At 31.0% G+C, this 22,249-nt stretch overlaps 2 protein-coding genes across 2 annotated transcripts in view; one reads left to right on the top strand and one right to left on the bottom strand.

The window, feature by feature from the left end:
* LOC113522465 (ATP-binding cassette sub-family C member 4-like) overlaps positions 1-16,925 on the bottom strand; it is a 42,123-nt gene extending 25,198 nt beyond the window's left edge. The window contains exons 1-4 of the mRNA XM_052897887.1: positions 16,545-16,925; positions 15,518-15,602; positions 14,926-15,011; positions 10,737-10,893 (exon numbers count right to left, since the gene is read on the bottom strand). Coding sequence (XP_052753847.1) covers positions 10,737-10,893; positions 14,926-15,011; positions 15,518-15,594 — 320 coding nt within the window. The 5' untranslated portion in view covers positions 15,595-15,602; positions 16,545-16,925. The remainder of the gene's footprint in view (positions 1-10,736; positions 10,894-14,925; positions 15,012-15,517; positions 15,603-16,544) is intronic.
* A 1,236-nt stretch (positions 16,926-18,161) lies between these two features.
* On the top strand, positions 18,162-22,028 carry LOC113522590 (beta-1,3-galactosyltransferase 6). Its single transcript, XM_026908326.3, has 3 exons — positions 18,162-19,041; positions 21,045-21,235; positions 21,594-22,028. Exons 1-3 carry the CDS (start codon positions 18,346-18,348, stop codon positions 21,874-21,876), a joined length of 1,170 nt encoding a protein of 389 aa, XP_026764127.2. The 5' UTR covers positions 18,162-18,345; the 3' UTR covers positions 21,877-22,028.
* Positions 22,029-22,249: the final 221 nt, after the last annotated feature.

Here is a 22,249-nt window from a genome sequence, read left to right as displayed (position 1 = left end):
CTATTAACTTACCCTATCAGGTCGACTTCCACGCGATTCCCCCTGGAAACTATTGTGACTAATTTATTTTTGAATTCGTCACAATGGGCTAACTGATCTGCCTTTTCATTCTCACCTATCACCTTTCACTGGTACCCCGCCAGTGTATACTGATAGCGCAAGCTGGGTTACTATGGCATTTTCACCCATAAAAAAAATCTACAATGCATGTGTATTGGACATAGGTACGTACAATATATTTATAGAACAGTGTAGTACGCGCTAAAAACCCATAAATTTATGTTCAGCGGTTCCAATAATATATACAGTATTCAGTTACCGACAGCATCTCTTGTGAAACATTTATACTTGATTTAGACGGATAATTCACTTAATGCAAATATGTTCAAAACTCGCAATGTATATTATAGTTAGCAACTCGCGCCCACCATCTTTGGTAAGGAATGTAAGTATTCGAAGTTTTATATTTACGATATTATTATTCAATAATATTTTATGAAAACCCTTCAAGAAATTAAATAACTTTGTTAAATAATATCACAATATGTAGATTGTATGTAAGTATGTCTTATATTTAAATTGTCTAGCCTAAGTCGTATACCTACCTATTAATTAGGAACGCTATAATTAGTAATAGATGAAAACAACAATCAATGGATTCTTCATTGATATTAAATAGAAAAACCACCATAAAAGTAAGTTGAAATATGTAACCTGCCATTTATCAATTCTTGCATAATATGTCACAAATGTACGCAAACAACATACATACACATTTTAGTAGATTCTAAGAAACGTTCGATTCAAACAATAGTCGTCCGACACTGTTAACGTGAAAACTAATTTGTATCTTAAAACAACTCTTTTTGTTTATATATATATCTATATTGTATTAGTGGTCACCCAGCTTCACACAGCTGTACTACTTAGTCCAGCCATAAGTTCTATTATAAATAGTAATGTAATGGTACTAAAATTGATACCTACATATTTATTAAAGTCTCAATAAAAAATATTCTATTCGAAATAGCCACCTTTGGCTTTTATACAGGTCATAATCTGTCTGGCCACGAATTTATGGATTTACGCACTATTTACAAGGAAAATTTCATCACTACTTGCTCCAAAGATTTTTTAAGAGACTTGATGTCGCCGTGTGGATTAGAGCAGGCTATAAAACTGACAATAATTTGAAGTCTAAAGGATTGTGGTCTGGGCTAGATGAGGGCTATTCTTCAACTCTTATAAAGTCCGAAACGTTGGTTTCAAGTCAGGTTTGGGTGGTTCGTGCCTTGTGACCAGGTGCAGTGCTGCTGGAAAGTCCACGGTATATTTCAAAGAGTATATTGCTGAGAAATAACACGATCCAAGACTTGATGCACTTTAGCTAAAGTTTTCACAAAAAGGTAATTTTGTGACTCCTTGATAAGACACGCCCTACCAAACCATCACTGACGCAAGATATTAGCCACATTGTACCACGTTATATACTTGAGCAGTTTCTTTACAACTGTGAGCGTACACTTTATCATTTTGTTTATTGTAGTGTTCTTCAATCGTGAAAATTTTTTCATCGGTAAAGAGGTACCTTCACCTGTGTACATTCACCTGCGTATCGCGACAGAAGGTGTTTTGATCGATCCACTCTCTTTAATTGTAAAGATTTATTTAGGGCATGTCCTGTATATCGACGATAAGCACCGAGCTTCAGATCTTGTTTTATAATACGCGACAAAGTCCTAGCGGGAATCTTCATTTCTCGCGAGAAGATTTTTAGCTTTCTAATGGGGTTTCGACGAATTATGGCTTTAACAGCCTTTGTAGTTCTAACATCACGCGACCGCCCTGATCTCTTCTTGTCTTCGACAGAGGCAGTTTTGTTGTATCTGTTGATAGTACGATATACGAACATACGGCTGATACCAAGCTTTTGAAGTGTCTGAAATATGACTGACGGCTCCATATCTACTTTGTGCAAGGCGATCACTGCAATCCTATTTTGTTTAACACCCCATTCCATATTGTAATTTGATAATGAACACGAAAAAATATGTGAAATGGCGCGAAATCGAAAAAAGTTTTTAAAATAATAAACGTGTTCCAAATTCAAAATAATTAATATGTTGAGAAAAAGTTAAATATTTATTTAATTTTTTCTCAACATATTAATTATAAGTTTTTATGTAATAGTATTTATGGTCAGACTATAGTTAGTGTAACTAGTTTCATACTAACTTGAAATAAATAAATATGTCCTGACAATTACAAAAAAACAATTTGCCAAATAGGCGATGCCGTTCTGAAACGATGTACTTACATACCATAAATTCGACAATTTATTTTATGGAATAAATGAATGATATCCATACCTACAAATATTAGTCGTATATCCATCCGTACTTGAAAATTAAAACAAAATTGATTTTAATAAATAATTCAATTGTTGCGATATACTGCTATTATTGCATTAATAATATTGCATTAATTATATTTTAATGTTTGTCAAACACAAGGTATGCTGTGGTTGCCTATAAATGTAAGAACGGTGAGATCTGAGCTGCTAGTGTATTGTATTAAAACTTAGCTTTATTGTAGCTGTATCTTATGTTGGTAATCCTATAAATAAATAAATATTGTAATTACTGAATTATTTAATGAAATCAATTGAGATCTGTAAATATATTTTCTATGCAGATCCAGACACGTCTAATTATGTAAATGTCTTCAACGTTACCATTCTTCTCCCTTGCTAATCTATCACGACTAAAGGAGACAGACAAACTAGTCGGCTCAAGTTTACTCTATATTTGCAACGACATTAACCCAGTGTTCTTCAAAATGCTATGAAGGCCATCTTACAGAAAACCTTGACCTCACTAGCAGTCGTGCCAACTACCGGTACGCAAAGCTAATTTCGTCACAGACGAAAAATCTTTTAACATTTTTGACTAATCTTCTCCTGTATTTTTAAAGATCCTTAAATACTAACTGTACACTATAATCTTCTTCAGTTAGCAATCAAAGAATGGATCAGTGGGTACTATTTGCTAATTCATATTAGAATGTAAATGTATAAAATAAAATATCTGACTCAATAAAATAAATCATTTTTAAATTAATAAAGACGACAAAGTTGGATAACTAACCACTTGTAGTTACAAATTTATTCGAGTGAATCGTAAACCTAAATATTACCAAGTACGAGTGACTAATATATTAATTTTCGATTTAGCTAATATCATAGATAAATATTTTATTATTTTGGCATTACTATGACTCCTTTACATCATGTGAACTTCGTACGAAACGACACTACGAATAGCATTTACTGCTTTTTATACGTATATAATAAAAATATTTAACGTTGTTTGTACTAGATTTTAGAAAATATTATTTAAGAGAACTTAAGAAGAGCAATAGCAGCAAAACAAAATTTTTGGTCTAGTTTTCTGTATGATTCCTCCAATATCTCACAAAATCTAAAGCACAAAATTTGATGCTATATAAGGATAAATCTGAAGCATGTTTTTGTTAGGTTTCCTACTTTGAAACCACTCATAAGGAGTCGCAAACAAAGTTAGCTATTAATTATAACGTTTTACGATGGCATGAATTATTTTTCCACAATTGTTTTCTTTTTATTCGTAAAACTTATCGTGAACCCATCATTTCTGTCACGCCCGGGACGAGACATTCTATTATGATGTGACGTAATCGATATCGCTTTATGAATAAGTAATAGGTACTACACTAAGATCACAGTTTAGGTAGGTAACAATTTTTGGCGCATCGCCAGTATAGTAAACTAAACAGACATGCTATGTCTGTGGTACACTAAGATTTCATAAGAAATCAGCAATGCTATTCAAAGAACTGTACACGACTAAACCTATTCAATGAAGAGTTTCACAATGACATTTATAAACATGATGTTACGCCGGTAATAAAAGATCGGACATTGAAGCCTATATGAAATGAATGTACGCACAACAAATTGGTGTACATTTGAAGAGAAATGAAATATTTTATATTTGTTTATTATGGCAAACAAAAATGTATCGAGCAAAGCTCGCTTTACTGTAATTCAAGGAGTATTAAACACTCATGTATGTAATAGCAAATCGTTAGTATGGCAGAAGTATGAGAGCAGGATAGATACTATACAGATGAGAGTTTTGAGAAGTATGTGTGGTATTATATTAAAAGACAAGAGTGAAAAATAGCGTAGTCGTAATTAGAGAGAAAAGTGTGAAATGAAAGATGATGTAGTGACAAAGATCGAAAAAAGAATATTACGTTGGCTTGGCCATTTGAAGAGGATGGATGAAAGAATTACGAAAGAGCACGAATGATGTCAATAAGGGACCGTAACCGGCGAACGTGTATGAAAATATTGATGAATGTGGAAGCGAAAAGGTCTGTTTGAATCAAAGCATTTGACGTTCCATTGGCACTGCCTACCACAGTGGAAGACAGGCGTGACAGATATGTAATATTATCAATATACATACTTGCATTGCTTAGGTACTACCAATTACAATTTCGATCTGTAAAATATCGTTTTTAGCATTTTTCATGGGGATAATAATTTTTCTCGTAAAAATATAACTGTACTAAATTTCATCAAAATCTGTCTAGTAGCGTTTATATGAAGCGTGTACTGCATCATAACTAGATAAAAAAATTAATAATTGTAATGATAAACTATTTAATATGTTTACTTTAAAGCAAATCCTTATACATACATAACAGACAGACTAACATTCTTACCATGATCGATGATAAACGACCTTTGCCATGAAAGTGTATATCGACAAGCGATTGCATCGTTTTGCGACAGACTTCGTGTTAGGTAACGAAAACGTACGTCATAGGCTAGCAATTTTGTCATTGCCATGGCCATTGTATTGAACCAAACCTTCTAGGTATATCGTACTCTTTATATAACCAGTTATCATAAACATAAAGATATTCATGTCGTTCATTATTACAGATGAAAGACAATTTTTTTTTTTGCATGTATTGAAACCGTTTCTATAGATAAAATGTTTTTTCAAAAGTATACATATATACAGTATGTTAATTAACGTAACCCATTCCTTGGAACTAGTGTTAGTATTCATTAATAGGGTTTCAAAAAAATTATATTTTTTTTCCTAAAAATAAAATTTTATCGCCAAAAAAAAACAAAATAAACCTCAAAAAATGAACATGTTAAAAAAATTGGGTATTGTATACGGAAGTGTATTTGTTGTCAATTAGATACAACTTGTCAAAGAATGAAGACCAAAAAATAACGACCTTGTAAATATTTTTCACCATTTACAGCACATATATTATTGACTTTTTAAAATATTTAATATTAATAATACATGATATGACTTTATTTCATCATCATCATCTTCCTATCCTTATGCCAATTATTATTTGGGGTCGGCGTAATATGTTTTTATCCATATTACAAAAAGATTGGGCTTTTAGTTTTACGACAGCCGCATGCCTGACGTCAACCCTCTTTGGGAATTTATTTTTCATTAATTATTTATTATTAATGTTAAAACAATAAAAGTTTATCAGGTAAATCGCTTAAAATTTTTTTCTGTATTGGGAAAAGCTTAATAAATCTCATAATGACTAAACTTTAATAATTACATAATATATTTAATAATTATATATTACTTTTAATATGCTGACTGATTATGACAATCAAATTAATTAGTACTGTTTGGAAACTAATAAAGTCATGAAAGAATAAATAACTGAATGAACGAATAAAATTTATTGCTAAAATGTGGTACAATAAAGTGATATGGTAATATTACAAAAGTTAGTTTCACACATTTTGCCATTACTGACATGCAACAGTCATTACAAAGTTATGACAAAAGAAATCTTTATAATAAAATTAATTTTATATTTAGCCATATTTATTTACATTGGGAATTTATATTTATACCTAATAATATTATTAGTACAATAATTGCTATTAATAAATTAAAAATATAACAACAAAAATTAAAATAAGTCAATGCTGTAAACACGTATGATGATGAGAATCAGCTATAGATTATTTGTATACGGAAGACAAAACATACTAAGCTATTTTTTTTAATTCGTGTTATAAAAGAGTAGAAGTTAGTTTACAACTAAGAGGGAAGGAATTTTTTATTTACTAAAAAATACAACATAGGCGCTGCTTTTCAAGAGATGAATTTATACCTTTTTAAAAGCCTGGCAATACATTGGCGACTTCCTTGGTGTCATTAGTGTCTATGGGCTGCGGTAATCACTTACCATTAGATGAGCATGCTCGTTTGTCGCCCTTTTATATAAAAAAGGACAATAGGAAAGTTTATATTTTAACGTTACAAAATTATTCGTTGACTGTGTAAAGAAGAATGATGTAAGATTTTAGGATCTAAAGGGTTTATTTGCACCACACTAAACCAGAAGTTGAATTGTGTAAAATACTATACTGTTCAACAAAGGAAGTCCTTTTTACAGATTCAGAAATTAAAAAAGAATAGATTCACTAATGAATTTTCGTACAACACATAAACGAACAAAATTATATTTTAGGGGAAGGACTGAACGACCCAAAGGAAGATATTTTATACTTATTTGGTTTTGGTGCTTGCTACATTTTTTTACTTTTTATATTTCATAATATAAGTAAAGTTACTTCTTTAGTCTATATCAATCCAAATTAAAAATAGTTATCGTGTGTATTATAAAATGAAGACATCGCAAATCGCATAGACACAGTATAGTATGTTATAATTTTATTTGCAGGTCAATACTGTATGAATAAATTTATAACAATGTCAAGTGGAACCACAATACGACTAAGGGCCTCCACAGATGAAAAACTATCATATACGTAACGTCACGTATCCATCAAAATAGAACACACCGAATTGGTATTATGACGTAATTTTGTTTTAAATATATTACTACTTGTCTTCATTTTAAGACAGTGAGTGATTAAATTTTACAAATTTTTTTTTTAATAAAACGGATTGTAAAAAAATAGGGCCATCATACTTAGGTACTTAAGTAAATCAGAGTGAATAGCGTCACTTTTATGTACAAATTGTATTTCTAAACAAATCTTTTATTTAGAAATACAATTTGTACATTAAAGAGTTTTGCACATTTGTTATCCTGGAGTACACGCAAAGCACACAGGAAGTGACAAAGTCCAGTGACTAATTTATTAGATGAACGCGCCGTTATGTGAACAGAAACAATTTAGTAAAACGTTGATTACATTGACATATGTATACTGCTACTTTGTAAAAATTTTCATAATGCACTGCAAATTTATTTATTTAAATTTATTAAAATTTACAATTGGGATGTATTAAAGCGTAGAGTTATCTCTAGTGGCAATAGATTTCTCATGATACTTAATACCATATAAGTAGACATAATAATATGCTATGTCACGTAACAGCGTACCTAACGGTACGGCGCGGACCTTTGGGCCAATGTTAGATTTTAATACTGTATAAAATATAATACACACTTTTAAAACGGCCAACATATAGAGATTGGTAGGTACTCTTATCAATGCTATCATACATTTGAAGGTGTACGTGGTGAAATCGCAATCATTGAAATATTCTTGAGGTAATGTTCTATCAAGAAAATGTACCCTTTCTTACATATATATATATATATATATATATGGAAAGTTTTAGACATGAGCAGTACCATGGACATAGAATGACAAACAATGCGTTGCCATTCCTGAGCCCACCTGATGGAAAGTGGTTGAAACACGAATGGGACAGAGGTCGCCAAAGTCTCCCTCTGGTGATATATATATATATATATATATATATATATATATATATATATTATACGACTGTCCGGAAAGTGAGTGTTCTGGAATGTACCATGGACATAGTCAACAATGCTATGGTCTGACCGCCGTGTTTGTCACCCATCTGTGATACCCCGAAACCCCGTCGGCATGGAGCGCTTGCCATCGTCCTCTCGAGGCAAGAATGGCTCCGATCTCAGAACAGTTTATGGGGATGATGCTGTGAAGGAACCAACCGTCCACAAGTGTAAAAAGATTCAGAGAGGGCCGAGAAAGAGTTCGATGTTCGGGGGATTGTCCATCAAGAATCGTCCCTCCAGGCCAGACAGTTGATGGAAAATTCTACGTCGATGTGCTCAACACAGTCATTGGCAAACACAACAATGCTTCACCTCTCTTGTTGTCCGTGAAACACGACCGAACACCCCCCTGCCGGATTTGGCCCCGTGTGACTTCTTCTTGTTCCCAAAAACCAAATTGGTACTTCGGGGGCGGCATTTGGGGGACATAAATGAGATAAAAAAAGCTACGACTTTTTCAAGTAAAAGTTGGCACAAGTCATTATGTCACAGGGGGAGTACTTTGAAGGGGTAAAATTGATATATATATATATATTATATATAAAATGTAGATCCTACATGCGTGCTACAATTATAATATCTAAGTACGTAGTAAGTAATAGTAGTAGTAATAACAGAAATATTCAAATTTATAATTCAATCTAAAGCATGATCAGAGTTGCCTTGAGAGGAGTGCGTTTTTTTATGATAACGTAATGCTAACCAATAGGATTAGGCATCTACTATCGGTATACGTAGGTTTTTTAAATGGGTGATAATGGAATGGTAATCCCATCCGCGCTATCGGTATACGCTGGCCGGGCACCAGTGAAGGATAATAGGTGACGATGAAAGCAGATCAGTTAGCACATCGTGACGAATTCCACAAGAATTAACCACGATGGTTTCCAGGGGGAACCGCGTGGAGTTCAACCTGATAGGGTGTATAGGTAGCAATGGGTCAATTAGACTCCATTACTAGCAATCCCTTTCCCCCCGGAAAAGGGTGATAAATAGGCGAAGAAGAATGCAGGTCAATTAACCATCATGACCAATTTAACTAGAGCGGTCGGTGGTCCATCTTGAAGAGGAGCGTGTACGACTATGTTTGATTGATACTGTAGGACATATTCACGCCCCCAAATAAAAGAATTTTCAATAACTGGTATATCTTCTTTCTTGTGGCTGTCGTAAGAGAAGACTAAGGGAGGACGAGGGATGGGCAGCAGCGTTTTTCTTAAAATATTTCCCAAGCCAAACTGTAGTTGCCAATCCGCATGCCAAGCGAGGCGACTACTGGAAAAACCCCCCAAGAGGAGGCCTCAGTTCAGCAGTGAACAATTAAAGGCTGATATGATGATAGTAGGACTAGAAATATTTAGGTACAATATGTGTAAATTTTTAATACTAAAAATAAGTCTTAAAAGAGTCTATATTAGACTCCGATTGAATACATAAAATATATATTTACGTCTAGCGACTTAACACACCCGAGTTTATCTTTCGACGATCGCAGGTTCGTTCACCGAACAATTCACACGTTTGTATTTATGAGAATATGTGTTTGTATTGGTCTAGTTATTTTCAATAGTATTTTTTTTTTTTTTTTGTAAAACATATTTTAATGAAACGACAATCATAGTAAGTTCATAGAATTCTAGTTATACAAATATAGATTTAAGTATGTTTTTATCAGATGTTATGTACCCATAGTACAAGCTCTGCGTAGCTTGGAACTAGACAGCGCTGTGTAATATTGCATTAGGCTTTAATTACTTAATATTAACGTCTTCGTTAAAAAGATTATAATTTTAAAAACACTAGCAATGTTTCAGACATATTCATATCAATGGTTAGAAAAAACCAAGTGGCAAAGGCCTTTACTAACAGTTTTTCTGTTGTAATTACTTGCATAACAGATCTTAAATAGATATGTCAGACTCCAGAGACTTGTTATTGACGTGACGGCGGCTTTCAGAATTCCTTTTAGGTACTCGCTCATTCTTTATTCTATCATTTCGTTTTACGTCACACATCTTTTAACATTCGCATCTCAGCCGTATGTATTCATTTATGTTTATCGTCTTTACAGTTCAATATTCAAATCTATACAAACCATATACCAGCAATATTATTATTGTAAATTTTGTAGACATTTCTTATCAATTTATCGCAAACTTATAACACCCAGTTATATTCGTGATTACTAATAATATAAACTAGCTCTATTCGTTGAAAATTTCATGTATTTGATATATTTTATTGTGAGACATTTTACAATAAAAAAACTAATGTTAACACTTCACTAAATATTAAAATTAGCAGTTCTACAGTGTATGCTAAAAAATATAGAATTTTTATACCTAAATCAAAATAGAATCAGAAATAGCATAATATACACACAAATATAGATGTATTGAGAATGTCCTCCTTTTCGAAGTTTGCTTAAAAATGAATTATGTATCAGTAGTATATTATCACTACGCAGTATCTAGACTAACACGTAACTATTGGCTGCTGATTGTCACAGTAATGTCGCGGCATAATATTGTAATAACATGCTCATCCGACCGTAATAATTGTAATACAATAAAAAGAACTAGTCTATCTAATCAGTCGTCTTACAGCACAGTAGGTAGTGTGTTATAAAACGGTAAATCTGTGAATATAGATAAGGCACATTCAAATAATACATAACACTATACGATGTATATATTCCTAAATATACGATTCTTAGTAACATGTTTCAAATCTACATTATTACCAATCCCTTGTCTGTATTAAGTCTTATATCCATTTTATTTTTTTAATAAATAAGGTTATTAATCATAGAAGTAATATTCACTCACCGTATCCCACACTCCATGACCAGTAGTATGATTCCATAGACCATACATCGTGCAGCATACGCCCTCAGGATTACCCGTAACAGGCTCGGTGTCCGCTTGCTGCCAGCGCGGGCTACTTCCTCCTCCCATAGACGTGCAAACTTATCTCCTAAAGGTCCTGTTAACGAAATTATATGTGAAAATTTCTATTATTCAAAGTGCGCGTAACATATTTGGTGTTATAGGCGTTCATAGGCTACGGAAACTGTTTACCATCAGATAGGCCGTATGATTGTTTGCTACCATAGTAATATAAAAAAAAATAATCTATGTATATGAAAATAATTTACATAAAAAATAAAATAATAATATACATACAATTTCAATGGCATGATTCCATCATCACAATTACATAATGGTATATGTTATCAGCGAGTAACATGGGCAATATTTCAGTAAAAAAAAAAAAACATAGCTATCTAACGTACTTAGCACGTACAGCAGATAGCTACGTCTTTATTTTTTTAAGGGCTAGAGTGGAATACTATTAAAATATATATTGGCCGTTTCATTAAATTTATTAAACAAGACCCCCCGCGTTATATTGTAGCCTGTTGGCTATCGCATATATTTGTAAAATTCGACAGAAACAAATGGTATGGTTTCATATATCAAATTATTTATGCACTAGACTGTTATTGTGTTATAATCGTTCAATCACATTACACCTCCTCCTCTTATTAAAACATCAAAGGTTTTTCGCCCCTACTAATTCTATGTCTCTTTTATCATAATCCTAATAAAATAATTGCCTTTAAATGTCTTTTATAATAGTGACTAATATCTATCTCAATGCCAGCGATCACGTCTGCGTATTTTATGCATAATATATTAATAAATAAACCGTTTGTACAGGTCTCATTAGTACAAATATATCCTATTAATCTCCACGTTTTTCTTTCTGGAAACCATTGCGGTTCATTCCTGATAAATTAATCACGATATGACTTATCTTTTTTTATATAATACAGGAGGCAAATGAGCATGCGGCCTGATGGTAAGTGACCATCGCCGCCCAAGATCATCTGCAACACCAAAGGCGTCATAAGCGCGCTGTCTGCCTTTTAAAAACGAATATGCTCTTTTCTTGAAGGTTATGATCTAATTTCATTCTCACTTATCAACCCTCACTGGTGCTTATGCCTCGCGTCACTGCTACCCCTCTCAATAAAATCAATGCAATTGGATTACCATTCGATTTTTATCCATTAAAAAAATAGTAATAACAACGGTATCTTGAATAAAATGTGGCAGTGTCCCGAAAGCCTTCGAACTGAGTAACCATTCATCGAATGTCTCTCGGTGGACTTTGCATTTATTTACTTCATGTAAAATTCTCTCACGCAACATATCGATAACTTTAAGTATGAGTATCTAAATAGTTCAATGTGACAAAGACCAACAGTGACAAAGGTAGTGAACAAAATATAATAAGTCAACAAATCCATTATACTTTTCCGTGGGAACTCAACCATAAATACATGATAGCTTGATTGTTATATAGTAGCTATGCCACACACTTAATTGCAATGTCGCTAAACTATGTGAAACGTGATGTTACATAGTAGAGCAATATGTTTGATCTACTATGTAACATCAAGGGCGCGATATAGGAAAATCCCGTATTCATTAAAAAACCCATATCTCTCGATCGATCTTACTCATAAGGAAATTCGTAAGTGTGAGCAGAACCCTATCCCCGGGTGAAGAAATACAATATAGTGTTATTTACACTTATGTTCTGGGGATTCATAATTAATAAGAACATATTACGTAATTTACATAATTAACTATGTAAATTTCAAGATTCATTTCATTTAGAATCCACAGAAACTCGTCACAAACTGTTAGACGTCGTTAGGTAAACAATGACCGGAAAAAGAATTATTTATTTTGTCATTATCCCATCTGTATTTTTTATTGTAATTCCCTCTATATCAGTTTTTATTACGTATTTCATTATCTGAGATTTTAGTTAACCTCCGTTTCATACTGATCGAATATGTCGTTATGAAATCTTATCTGATTGCATGTCATCGATAGCGTCATAAGTTCAAAAAGTAAAGCAGTTCAAAATTCGAATACAATGATTTTCTGACAGGTTTTCATTTCTTACTATATTTATAGAATACTAGCTGCCCCGCAAACGTTGTTCTGCCGTATAAATTATTTTTTCTACAAGAAAACCACAAACACCGTGACACGAAATTTTTATATATAAGATTAATAATTACATTATTTTATTTGCGTAACGATCCAGTATCAATCAACAAACTCTCTCTACTACCAATAATTTTAGATACTTATATATGTGAACGATGATTTTTCAACATTGAAAATATTTGCATTTACAAATATATAAATTAAAATACCTAGATATATACCTATTTTTTTTTTTTGTACTGGAGTAAAATGTAATTTAAAAAATAAGCGAGTAAGACCGTACCGTCCTTTATTTGGTAGTCGGCTAGAAACAATATTTTTAAAGATGGAAACTCGTGCATGAAGGGCCACGTAACTACTTTCGTACTAATTATTGTTTGCTTTGAACTTGAAGGTTAGACATGTACCAAAATATATGATGAATGAAGGAAAAATATTTGAAGTGTAATAAGATAGCACTAGAATTAGTGTAAAGTGCTATACTAACAATATTGCTACTACTAATGTACACCACACACCTATCTGTGCTATTATCTTTATATCTTAATCTTTTTAATCATAATAATAAAATTGTAACCAGACGATATCTGTATATGAGAGAAAAATTAATATGAAGGGTCTTAATAATATCAATAAATATCAGAAAATAATTTCTAGAAATTTTGTTCGTATGTCTATCTGGCAATCTGTATGTTCCGATATGACGCTGCACCAAAGGGGATACAGTTTTCACAGATGTATACACAGACATGTTTCTGAAGAGTTAACTTAAAATCTAGTGTACTTAACGTGTACTCTTTATACGCCATCTAAAAGTTGTCCATTTAATTGTTTTTTCCTACTATTAAAATCCACGCACAGTGTCCCAGAAGTCGACGTCAAATCGGAATCGGGTAACGGGTTAAATCATAATGGTCATCAGAAAAATAAAATAAAAATACAAGTTACATATTTTAAAAATTATCGACATTTAAAAAAAAAATAGACAAAATCTGTGACGATATTTTCACCTCAGTTCGGAAGTAAATATCACTTTTTTCTCAAACAAAGATTCAAAATTAATACTTAGCCCAGTTTTGTCTGCAAGCTGGAGCAGTTAAATTTAAATTTTAGGCCAGAATTTAAAGTATTAGAAAAGACAAATGGAAAAAAAGAACATATCTGTAGTAACAGAAGCGAAAACACCGTCACAAGGTGTAGATTTTTTCGATTTATCATGTCTATAATTTTTTAAATATGTAACTTGTATTTTTATTTTATTTTTCTGTTAAATATTACGACTTAGCCCGTTATCCGATTCCGGCTTGACGTCGACTTCTGGTACACCCTGTATAAATAGGGTAGCACAATGTCAGTTCACGCTAACTTCCGAAATCATTCAATCGATTACCTATAAGAAAAAAAAAATCCTATAGGTAATCGGTTTTATCTCGATAAGTGATAAAAAATAAACCCGATTGGTTGCGGATTGAGACAAAACAACGTTATTCCCAAATTGTATGTGTGTTAAATTGGCCTTGTCAAATCTGTAATGTATGATTTCGTTAGTTGCGTTTGCCTATCATTGTGAAATATTAACCATAGAAGCATAACAAGTTATATGATCGTTTGTAAAATATTTTTAAAAATTTACTACTATGGAAACATTGTATTCTAAGATTTACAAGGCAATAATCATGACAGCAATATTATCATTCGTAACAATATTGGTGGTTGCTGGTAATAATTTTAAAACAGGTCATTAACATTTCTTAATTTTAATTTGTTATTCTAAGACCACAAACCACAAGTATATTTTATAAATAAATTTAAAATCAAAGCAACAACTACTCCTGTAAATATTTAACTTGAAGTTTTGTTAGGTATGTTTAATAAAATATACAGTATTCAACAAGTACATATGTATAGTTTTACAATCTCAATGATAACTGTCTAGTCAGTGGTAGGTAAGGTTACTATCTATTATATATTTAAAAAATAAACTCACCTGAAGAGTGTTCCTCTAGAGGCTCGTAAAGATCATGTTCTTCCATTTCTTTTTTCAGACCACTCCAAAATATTGGCAGGGTCCATCTACAAAAAAAAATGAACTCTAATTGGTCAAAATGATCTTTATACAAGGGTTTGTAAATCCAGTGCCCAGGAACATGCCTAGAACACTGTTCTCAGGACCCAATTCACATGTATTTTTTGCAATTGGTATACAATATCCATGCCAATTATGAAGCGATTTTGATAATTATTTGGAAAATCAATAGAATCTACTCCAATGTTAGTTAATTTTATTACATTTTCTAAGATGTTGCTATATTATTGCACAACAATGCAATAATATAGAAATAATATAAAAAATTAAATTTGGTTAAGTAAAAATTATTTCAATTAATATAGATTTAATTATAAATTAATATGGACTTTTCTTATTGAGAAAAACCTATTAATTGCAAAAAGATGATAAGGAGTAATTTAGAACTGGCAAAGATATACTCTCCTAATATACACATAAAAAATACATGTAATAGTCTCCTACTTTTGACAGTCACAGTGATATTTTAGAAAAGATAACCATTAAAACATACCCAAATGTCAGTGCTGATAATGGATTTGCTCTTGCTCTGGGGTGTGAGGGACGCTGCTTCTTCTTTGAAGACTCCATGTTGTAATCTAATATAAAATTATATATCAATGTTTCATATATACTAATATTATAAAAAAGAAAGATTTGATTGTTTGTAATAGATAAAGTTAAAAAATACTTAAACAAATTTTAAAAATTCTTTCAATTACAGAAAGCCACATTATTAGGAAGTTATATAGGCTATATTTTATATTTGCCAAATCTACCTTTGCAAATCTGGGTTCAATCGCTAATAATAAATATGCTCATGACTTTCATTCTTAATGGGGTTGAAGCTTAATACCCCATTAAGAATTAAAATATTAATTGACTATTCATTACAATAGGGGCAATGGAATACTTAATATGTCTACATTTGACCACATTTGAGAATATATTTAAATTAAGTAAGTAAATTAATATTATAATTATTTTGCAATCTTATTAAATCTTTAGCATGTATTAAAGTATCTATGTTGAAAACATGATTGAAAAAGAGTAAATAGTCAATTGGTTTAATTAATTAATTAATTATTGTTTGGATAATGGCATTTGATGGTTCTTCTCATATATAGTTGTCTATATTTCTAAGGATAATGATCAATTTTATAGTATAAATATAAAAATACAAATCTTGCACTGTTGATGATTATTTATGATTTGGGACTGAAAAATATAAATTAGAAGTATTATTTGAATAAAATATAATAATAAGAGGTAAATGACAACTATAATAATTTCTATCCTAATATTATGTTTCTATCCTAAAATAATGTAGATATGTAATTAATTGATACTAGTGGTAAGGTACACTTTGCCAGATCATTTAGGTATAATATATACTCGTTTACCAAGTATTACATTTTCCGAAAATGTGTATTTTTTATTTAAAAATGAATTATTGAATTAGTGGGAATGGAAAATTCGGTGAAAGGGTAACTCCATTAAAAAAAATTGATATTATTCGATTAAGTCTATTTCATACTTACAGTTTGTATCTCTTCACGTGACGGACAAAAATCTGATTTGGAATATTAACAGTATTTATACAAATGTCACAGCATTGGACGGAGTGGTCATCAAACACTACCGTAGCACTTTTGAATTACCTATCTTCGAAATTTGTATCACAGTAAAATAGACTACCTACCTATTAATAATAAAATTTTCTTTTACAACATTATTTATTGACCGCACACAACACTTGACAATTTACAGGTTCATAAAATTAGAAATAGTTCAAAAGCTTTCGGATTCCGAGATAAATGTTTTTACAAAATAACTAAAACTAAAAAAAGTTAAAAACCCGGCACGGCGACCAATAGACGGTAATTCCAAGAACCATCACCGACCACTACGATTGACTCTAAAAATTCGCGATTTTCCTGAAAATTACAGAGCTGCTAGTCACAAATTTTTATTTTTCCTCAAATATGAACTTATTTTTCTTAACAAGATATTTTTTAATAACACTGTAATTTTGTACTACTAAATAAATAACGACTAGTACGGTTGACAAAAGAAAATATTACTAATCTTAATGTAACTTCCAATATGCATATACATATTACAAAACCAAAAACTGAAATTTATATTAATTCCATTTCTCTACATGAGAATTTTTACCCACAAATGCGAAGAAAGTATTTTATCTGGCAATATTACTCGAAACATGAATCACAAATGACATTGACATTATTGAAATTGTCAGCTTGGGTTTGACCATAGATTAAGGAGAGAAAATACCTACGCCTTAATACACAATGATAGAGGAAAAGGGATTGTTAGTAATGGAGTCTAACTGAGCTATTACTAGCAATACACTCTATCAGGTCGACCTCCACGTTCCCCCTGGAAACCATCCATAGTAATTAAAAGACTAACTATAGTTATTAAATGCGAATGAATGTTTGATTAAAATCAATTTATATTGATTGAAAATGATTTGTACTTTATATTATAGTATTGAGAATGTAGTAAATTTTTCAATGTATATTTCAAAAATAAAGTACATTGATATATTTTTGTTTATTGCTGTTTAGTTTACCGCTTTAAGTTGATATTCACATACGATAATACATGAGTACCTAGTTTGTCTATGTCTATTGTGTTGTATTCACTTAAGTACAAATTCCAAAATTTTTGGTACTCACAGACATATTGTACTGTATTTATCGATTAAGGATAGTAACTACGATTCTCTCTTTTAACGACTCAATCTCTCTCTCTCTCTCTATCAAAATGATAGATTTGTTGTATTTGTAGATTGTATTTTCATAATTCTGTTTAAAATTTTCTGATCGGAAATTATGAAGAAATTAATTACTTGAAGAAATCCTGATATTTATTTGACAGTTTCGATATTTATAAAACGTATAGCGGTATATAAATACAATAAAATGCATTAATAGAAGTAACAAAACGGAGGATGGGATAAGAAAAGGAGAGGATAAAAGAAGCTAATGTTTATAAATAGGGAAGGTGGTTATTTTTTATATCGTTTGCTGTATTAAGCAAAATGTAGTGAAAATCTATTTGGAGAAAAAAATTTACATTTGGCTAAAAATCGCATATGGCAACCCTCGTTCTTGCGTTCTGTCATCTGTCATGCGCTCTTTGAATATGTGCATGTACGATATCTGTCAAATTTTTATCTTTAATAAATTAATTATCTCTATCCAAAATTCAAATTAAAAAAGTTACAATTCCAAATGCTAAAACATTTGTATTTCTCCCAAAGGGTATCCACTTATATGACTAGATAAAATTCAATAGGTATTTGTAAAGTAAATGTTAGTCCTAAACATTTGTTTACAATCTTTTAAATTGAAATGGGTAGTATCTGAAAACTTAATTAACTACAAAATGCTGATGATTTTGATGAGGAGATATAAAAGTATGATATTAGCTAGTATCTTCTTCTTCTATATCGGATGTGGTTTAACGTTAAGTTTCCTTCGTCTTGAATGTGTTGATGCCGTATCATCAGTAAACAAGGTGACCAAACCATACAGTAAATCAGAGTATGTTGTGCTTATTGTCAGCGGTCCTGACAATGAAGAAAAACGTGATGTAATCAGAGCTACCTGGGCAAAATTAGCAACAAACATATTCATTGAAAATGGGGAAAAGTTGTTTAAATGGAACCATACTTGGATTGGTCAAACTGTACAGCAAGATCTTATCAAGTTTTATTTTGCTATAGGAACAAAAGGGTTGAGTCGAAACAAATTGGATAAATTAAGAAATGAGAATAGTAGAACTCATGATTTACTTATTTTGGATCAGCTTGAAGATAGCTATAGAAATTTAGCTTTAAAAATGCTTCATGCATTGAGTTGGATTGACAAAAATGTGGAAGGGTTAAAATATTTGTTAAAATGTGATGATGATTCATTTGTAAGGATTGACCTCATTGTTAAAGATTTAGAGGCTTTTGCACCAGATATGAGTGATAGAAAATTAAGTAATTATGTTAGTTATAAAGTAAGTTTGATCACTGTTATTCAAGTTCATGATAAACATTTAAAAAATAAGGTTTATATTTATAACATTGCTTTTTTATTTTTTATTGAAGGCCCTGGTCTCATAGTTTTTGCTCATTTTATTCTTTTGTACCTATATTACCTTTTATAGGTTTTTTTTTTTAAATAATGGAATGATAACCCCACCTGTGCTAATGGTATATACTGACAGGGCACTAATGAGGGACGATAGGTGAGAATGAAGTGAGAACTGACTTGAGTTAGTTAGCTTATCATGGTGCCTTGAATTCAGCACAATGGTTTCAAAGGAGAATAATGTGGAGGTTAACCAGACAGAGCATAATGCTAGCAATGGCGCTGGTAGTCTGCATTATTAATAATCCCTTCCCCCAGATTTTTTTTTTATTAGTCATATATTGGATTTTAAATAATGGCACATGTTTTATTTTATTTTTTATACTTACTTATCATTAGATAATCATGTCAGAGGGATGGGGTTTGTTAAGAAAATGGTATCCTACCATATTGTGGTATCACTCATATTCAATGAGATTTAATTTTATATATTTATTGTATTGTTTTCAAAACCAAAGGTATTTGCAAACTTTTAGTATGACAATATTTCAGAAAGCATTTGAAAATTCAGTGGCCAGATTTATCCTCCTCAGTCAGACAGGTAAATAAGTAATGAAAACTTGTAAGATGTCATGTTATTTAGTATGTAGATATTATTTATCTGAAATCATGTTATTCACCAAAAATAAATTGAAATGTGTCTAAAAAAACATATGAGTTAATAATATTAATTGCAATAAAATCGCTGTAGACATACGCAGAGCACATAATACACATACCAGAGGGAGACTTTGTACAAAAGTAAATTGCTTGGGTACCTCTGTCCCATTCGTGTTTCAACCGTATATATACACACACATATATGTATATATGCATGGCTGTATTTCGGTATATATTAAAGTAGTATATGGCGTAATTCTCAGGGATGGCAACGCATGGGGGGTATCATGGGCGAAACAGTATACTCTGTTATGTCCATGGTACTGCTCATGTCTGTAGGCGATGGTTACCACTTTCCATCAGGTGGGCCGTCAGCTTGTTTGCCATTCTAAGTTGTAAAAAAAATATATATACACACAGTTTTATGTATATATATATATATATATATATATATATATATATATATATATATATATATATATATATATATATATATATATATATATATCAGTATGTATGTATATTATTTTAACTATATATATATTATAAGTAGTATTTGTGTTATATGTATATTTCTTATGTATTATTATGTATAATTATTTCAGTATGTTGCTATAATTATGTCATACTTTTCACTACATCTGCCCTTTATATGCTTTCTGTTTTTATCTAATAGTTAGCTGGTGGAGAATGCAATATGGTATTAAGCTCACCACTTGTACAATGTGTTATTGTGCAATAAATAATAATTAAATAAATAATTAGAACTTTTATATTGGAGTTATGATAATTGATATTGAACTCATAATTGGTGCTGTAGCAATACTTTATATACTTAATACCTACTTGAATGGGGGAGGGGATTGTTAGTAATGGAGACTAGTAGCCCTTTTACTATATATACCTTGTTAGTTTGACCATTGTAGGATCCCACATGGAAACCATCATGGTTAATTCCTGGTCAATTATGATATGAATGAATATAAATATAATATGAATGAAATAAATAGGCAATGGTGACACTATTGTTGACTGAACTGAACTCATCCTTGCTTATTATCCCTCATTGGTATTCATTCAGTTTGAATATTCATATAATTTAAAAAATAGCCACTTGACCATTATTTATAGCTTAGTTAACCAACTTAAGTGTAAACATGCTATTAGTCAAATCAGTATATGTAATACTTGTAATAGAGAATGTAAGATTTATGAAAATTTACTATAATCTAAAATAATAGTATGTACTTATTTTGTTAACTATTTTAGGATAAGCTTCCTTCATATAAAGGACTGTATTGGGGATATTTTGATGGCAGAGCAAAAGTTTATTTGAATGGCAAATGGCAGGAACGTGATTGGTTTCTTTGTGATCACTATTTACCATATGCCCTTGGTGGAGGATATGTAATATCACAGAGTATTGTAAATTATATAGCAAGGAATGTTGATGACTTGAGGTGAGATATTGATTTAATAAAGAGTATATGCAATATATATAATAGTGTATAATTTTGGCCATTTATTTGGAATTTGCATATAGTTATTTATTTATTTATTTTTAGTTAGTTACCAATTACTTCAATAGTACCTCATCTAAAACAGAAGTTTTATTAGAAATAGATAAATAGACTTGTTTATGTCCATCATAAAAAGCTAGTCATAGTTTAAAAAATTCTTTCCTACTAATTATCTAATTAATAGGTTTAAGATCAATAAAATGTTTTAAATTGTTATGTAATTATTCAAAATATGCCAAAAGCACTGTACTGCTATTATGAAATACTGTAATATTAATACATACATTAATTTTTTCAGCCATTATATATCTGAAGATGTATCAATGGGAGTTTGGACAGCGGCTCTGAAGGGTATTAACAGAGTACACGACATTAGATTTGATACTCAGTGGCAGTCACGTGGTTGTGACGAGCACATGTTAGTTAGACATAATCAGACACTGAGCGATATGTTTCTCATGTACAAATCGTTAGTACATTCCCATGGTGAAAAACTTTGTAATAATGAGTTACCACAAAGAATGTTGTATCGGTATAAATGGAATGTGCTGCCTAGTATGTGTTGTAAACAATATACATAAAAAAATTCTACAGAAATTTTATGATGAGACTCATGAACTGAAATTTAATCCAACCTATTTAATAAACTAGTCAATAGTTATATTGTGAAAATTATTATTAGGCCTATAATGTGTGCAGGTGTGAATTTGAATAGATGGCGCAAATATATATATATTTTTAATTTGTCTAATTTATTTTGGATAATTTTCAATTCCTGAGTTTCATACAATTTGTGTAGAATAATTTTAATTTAGTTTTCATATTAAATGAAGGTACTTGCGTCATCTATCTCAATGTCTGGAGTGTTTAGTACATACTGTGATTTAAATGTGTTCTAATAAAATTATTTTAATTTAAATTTTTTTTTTTACTCTTATTAAATACCAAGAATAA

The sequence above is a fragment of the Galleria mellonella genome, unplaced genomic scaffold, assembly GCF_026898425.1.
Source record: "Galleria mellonella isolate WM207_F2 unplaced genomic scaffold, CSIRO_AGI_GalMel_v1 utg38, whole genome shotgun sequence".
Taxonomy (NCBI): domain Eukaryota; kingdom Metazoa; phylum Arthropoda; class Insecta; order Lepidoptera; family Pyralidae; genus Galleria; species Galleria mellonella.
This window is presented reverse-complemented; position numbering and strand designations above follow the sequence as displayed.

Bases quoted from the DNA above. Each gene is read 5' to 3' on its own strand.
- LOC113522590 (XM_026908326.3), top strand. From the start codon at position 18,346: ATGTTAGTCCTAAACATTTGTTTACAATCTTTTAAATTGAAATGGGTA. The intron at 19,042-21,044 runs GTAAGTTTGATC...TAACTATTTTAG, and splicing joins GTAATTATGTTAGTTATAAA to GATAAGCTTCCTTCATATAA. The intron at 21,236-21,593 runs GTGAGATATTGA...TAATTTTTTCAG, and splicing joins AGGAATGTTGATGACTTGAG to CCATTATATATCTGAAGATG.